Source organism: Pseudomyrmex gracilis, unplaced genomic scaffold, assembly GCF_002006095.1.
Source record: "Pseudomyrmex gracilis isolate BER0280 unplaced genomic scaffold, ASM200609v1 scaffold_1741, whole genome shotgun sequence".
Lineage (NCBI taxonomy): Eukaryota > Metazoa > Arthropoda > Insecta > Hymenoptera > Formicidae > Pseudomyrmex > Pseudomyrmex gracilis.
Window position 1 is genome coordinate 24016 of NW_018022325.1, and position 4996 is coordinate 29011.

Consider the following 4996-nt stretch of genomic DNA (forward strand, 5'->3'; position numbering starts at 1 on the left):
GAATCGTACGGTGTCGAATAATTTGGTGTCGAATAAATCTGTGTCGAATCGAGCGGTGTCGAATCGTACTGTGGTCAATAGAGTATCACCCCGATTCCCGTGGGTTCGTACGAAGTGCGCGCCCTCGCTCGTTTTCTGAACACCGCTGTGCTTTGCAGACGTCGGGAACCAAAGGCGAGCGTTAACAAGAAAAACGATGACAACGATGACGACGACAACAACGATGACGGCTACGATATGTTTGATGACGACGACGGCAACGACGATNATAACGATGTGGGTGACAAGAGCGCGTTGACACTTCGCGCCAACGAAAACACCATGCGAAGCGAGATCAAGTGCGCTTATCGAGTCAACTTTTCAAAACCAAACAACATTGACTCGCTGCTCGGTTTCTCGTCGTCGCGCATTCTACAACCCTGTCACCAGGGCCCCAGGAGGGACCACAGGTAGAGGAACCAAGGACATCCGAGCAAGAAGGGAGACCTCAAGCAGTGGGACCGCAGGAGGAGCCAACGGTGGAGGCGAGATTGGCAGAAATCCTGGGGAAAGCCGCGGAGGACGGCGTAGAGAGTGAAAAGACAGTAGCGCAAGTGCAAGCGTAGAGTTTGTTTTGGTTGTTAGAACAGTTAAGGCATTTGAAGTACGTAAAGGACTCAAGTGTAAGGAGTTAGTTTTAAGAGTGCGTGTTATGTTTATTATCAAGACAAAGAAGGCGTGAGGCCTACAAAAAGTTTAATTTTCGTTAGTGTTTAATTTTAAGAGAAAGTTTTGTGTCAAAATTAAAGGCCGGTAGACGCAAAGGCCAGTGGTGTAGTTTGTTTACCTTAATGTTTAAGTTTTATTTTTGTGAAACAGAGGTTGATTGTAAGAAAAGTTTTTGTTTTAGTTGTAAAAGTTAGTTAACCCGGAGGCCAGTAAAGCGTTTGATTTATCTTAAGGTTCGTTGTGCGTTAATTTTAAGTTTTTACTAGTAGTAAGGTTAGAAGGTAAAAATGGGTAAGAATGATTCCCCCCCCCACTCAAATATACACACACAAACACTGACAGAGGTAAACAAAGAGAAACAATTCATACAACATGCACACACGCACACACACTAAGAACAAATACACACGTCATTCGAACCACACACGTTTACCAACTACACACAAACAATTACAGATCTTAAGAGTGACGTTTAACAAATACATAAATTACATCCATAATGGACAATACTAATACTAAACACACACACATCAAACATAAATCCTCACACACACACTCAATCACGTTAATACACACAAAAGTACGAGTACACATACATACTGCTCTTAAGAGCTGAAACACATCACACAACATACAGGAACTCACACAGACTACACACATAAATCTATGTCAGTTAAGACATATATTTAGACCCACGTACTCACATACACGCACACAAGCAAATTTTCAAATACATATCATTAGGGACCCAAACATACATCATTCATACACTACATTCATACAAGTTCACACACACACACAGTCAACCCTTAATAAACACTTTCACACAAAGTACAAGTTTAAGACTTCATACTCACAAACATGAACAATCATCACACACACATCACCGAAACACAAAAATCCTTTCTTAAGGAGGACAAATAAAAACCCGGAGTGGGGAGAGCGCAGGCGCAAGACACGGTGAGACCTGCGAGAAAGTAAGTTGGAAACAAGCGCTCGCGACGTGCGGATGTAGCAGCGTTTCGCGATCGATTAAAAAGCTTGTAAAACTCAATTAAAGATATTCCGAGAAAGTTAAGATCAAGCGCTCGCGACGTGCGGATGTAGCAGCGTTACGCGAACAATTAAAAGCTTGTAAAACTCGATAAAAGATATTCCGAAATAAACAACCTTGTGGAATATAAATAGTTAGTTAGAAACGAGCGCTATGTAATTATGTGTCGAGCGATAGTGGTATAAAGTGTTGTTACCTGAAAAGAAATATATATATGTATATTCATTATATTAAAACTAAGTGTTATTCAATTAATACATACCTGAAACATCCGTATTCCTTTCGGTGAATCCTGAATCCAAGTTGAAGTCCTGGATGTCCTGCGGGAAGACCGTTGATCCGTACGAGACAGCATCGGGACCTGAAACAAAAGAAATAAGGATTAATCCTTGTCCGTTGGAGGATAAACGGACTGGCGACTGTGATTACTGTGAGTACACAGCAAATTTTCCACCTAACCCCGGTCACAACCCAACCGGTGGTACGCGTCAGACGAACCGGTAAACATTATGAATGTGAACGTAATTCGCGTGGAATGCAACATCACCGCGGGAGCGTACAGCAACGAGCAACTCGTGCACACAATACACGAATTCGCTCCGAACGTACCACTGGGATATAAACTGTCGAAAACGCCGCGCCAACTCATTTACCTCCCGGTCTTCGTAAGGAACGTTACAGACATTACGGTGCGCATAGTGGATCAGAACGGTCGATTGATCGATTTTCGCGGCAAAACGATATCGGTGCGCTTGCACGTACGGAAGATACGCGAGTAAAAAAACAACGTCGACGGCTGCGCAGTAAGGGGGAATAAACAAAAGATTATGCTCGTCGTGACCGCGTCGAGAAAACGAAACACAACGCAACGAGATTGTTCCACCGTTTTGAATCGTTCGACGTTGACTGCGCGAAACGCAACGTTTTTGCGTCCGTTGGGTTACGCAGTAGACACAAGTGACAACAACAACAACATCAACGATGAACGACGTACTCAACGTCGGTGGTGAACCTGTCTTCGACGATCGTATCGTCAAGATCGAGACTTACACGTACAATCCATACGCCAATACATCGTTTAGTCACAGCAATGAGATACGCATACTCATTCAACAACAAGATGTTTACACTTTGTCGTCCGACAGTTACTTATACGTCGAAGGAAAGTTCAGTCTGCAAATCACCGCTGGAGCGGTGGAAGGAAGCGGCGCGGTTGCCACCGCCGCCGCGTTGACGAACAATTGCATGGCTTTTATGTTCGATAAGATCAGATACGAGCTCAATGGTGTGGAAATCGATCGAAATCGCAACCCTGGTGTAACGAGCACGTTAAAGAACTACGTGTCTCTAACCAGCGAAACGGGGAACGTTCTGCGACATGCCGGATGAAACCTATCCACCACCAATAAAGGTGCTGGTGAGTTCAATTTTTGTGTACCTCTCCGCACATTGCTGGGACTATAAACGCGTTGTGATCAACGCGAGACACGAACTCGTTCTGATACGATCGCGCAACGCCAACAATAGCGTCGTTGCTTCGGCTAACAGCGGACCAACGGTGGAATTGCACAAGGTGAAGTGGCGAATGCCGCACGTTGTGTTAAACGATGTGAACAAATTGAAGCTGTTGCGCACTTTGGAAAGCGGTCAATATTTGACCATGGGTTTTCGCTCGTGGGATCTNTATGAGTATCCGCTGTTACAGAGCACAACATCTCATTTGTGGGGTGTAAAAGCGGCGACACAGTTGGAAAAACCACGTTACATCATTTTTGCGTTGCAGACCGGTCGAAAGAATGTTGTCAGCCGAGATTGCTCGCGATTCGATCATTGCAACTTATCCAATGTAAAGTTGTTCCTAAATTCGGATTTCTATCTCTACGACGATTTGAATCTAGATTTTGGTAAGGAACAATACGCCATTTTGTATGACAAGTACATCAAATTCAGACGATTCTACTACGGATGCGACAAGAACGAGGCGCTTCTAACGTTGGACAAGTTCATCTATTGCGGACCGCTCGTAGTCATCGACTGTTCGCGCCAAAACGAAACAGTCAAAAGCGTCACCGTTGACGTTTGCATTGAATTTAACTGCAAAGAAAATGTACCCACCGATACAACCGCGTACTGTCTGATCATACACGATNGCATCGTCGAATACAACCCGCTGACCAGCGTCGTGCGACGTATCGTTTAGAGCAGGCGTCAGTCGCGTTCGTACGGTCAACGATGTCGCACGCTTTGTCAACGTCGACGACTACAATGTCCACCATGCTGCGTTCCTCAGCGGACATACTTATATTTGTGGATCTTCAAGATTTTATGATTGGGGATAACAACTTTATAACTAAGGAAGCGGCGATACTTCGGAACGGACGCGAGCTGATTCACCATGTGTTTCAAGAACCTATGTCGTGGAACCTGTTAACAAAAGCCGAGCAGACGCGAGCGTGCTGGCTCACGGTCANCCATCACAGCCTGCACTGGACCGATGGAACGGTGGAATATCAGCGCTTGAANCNGATGCTTCGAAACGCTCTGTCATGTGTATCGAACAACGGGTCTACACTGGTGTATGTAAAAGGTGTCGAGAAGAAGCAGTGGTTGACAAAGATCGTCGGCGACGTCGTCAACGATTGTGACATCGTCATCGAAACCATCGACATCGACTACGAGGACATCGACAGTCTGCGAAATCTCGACGATTCGCGAGTTTTCAACTGCGGAAACCACTCGAGAAATTGCGCTATAGAGAACGTGTGTAAACTATACGCGTGGTGGTCAACACGGAACGATACGTTGAGCGACCTGTAGCTTTGTATTGTTTCTTAACTATACTCTCTCTATATATTCTTAACTATATTACTTTATATATATTCATTCTTTGAATTAAAAAATGTTGTTATGTATAGTGCTCTATATATTCATTCTTTAAATTAAAAATAATACATATTTTATTATATATTGTCCATTTATATGTCGCTATATGTGTATAAATAAAGACATGTATTTACATATATTGTAGTGTGTGGTTTGGTCATTTTTCTATACAATTATTTGTTCTTATGATTTATAATTAATTTATGTTTAGGGAAGTATAAACACATATGCTCTGACGTGTCTCTCTCTTTTACTTTTGTTTATTCACAATTTATTGTTTTTACATTAAATGACTATCTAGTATATATATATTTTTTGTGTTTTTGTACATATTTATTTTTTAGTATTCGG

At 43.1% G+C, this 4996-nt stretch overlaps 2 protein-coding genes across 2 annotated transcripts in view; both read left to right on the plus strand.

The window, feature by feature from the left end:
- LOC109862401 (uncharacterized SDCCAG3 family protein-like) overlaps window positions 1-605 on the plus strand; it is a 1316-nt gene extending 711 nt beyond the window's left edge. Inside the window, exons 2-3 of the mRNA XM_020442447.1 lie at window positions 159-280; window positions 430-605. Of these exons, the coding sequence (XP_020298036.1) occupies window positions 159-280; window positions 430-605 (298 nt within the window). The remainder of the gene's footprint in view (window positions 1-158; window positions 281-429) is intronic.
- Window positions 606-2271: 1666 nt separating this feature from the next.
- LOC109862402 lies at window positions 2272-3962 on the plus strand. Its single transcript, XM_020442448.1, has 3 exons — window positions 2272-2520; window positions 2714-3047; window positions 3118-3962. Exons 1-3 carry the CDS (start codon window positions 2272-2274, stop codon window positions 3960-3962), a joined length of 1428 nt encoding a protein of 475 aa, XP_020298037.1.
- Window positions 3963-4996: the final 1034 nt, after the last annotated feature.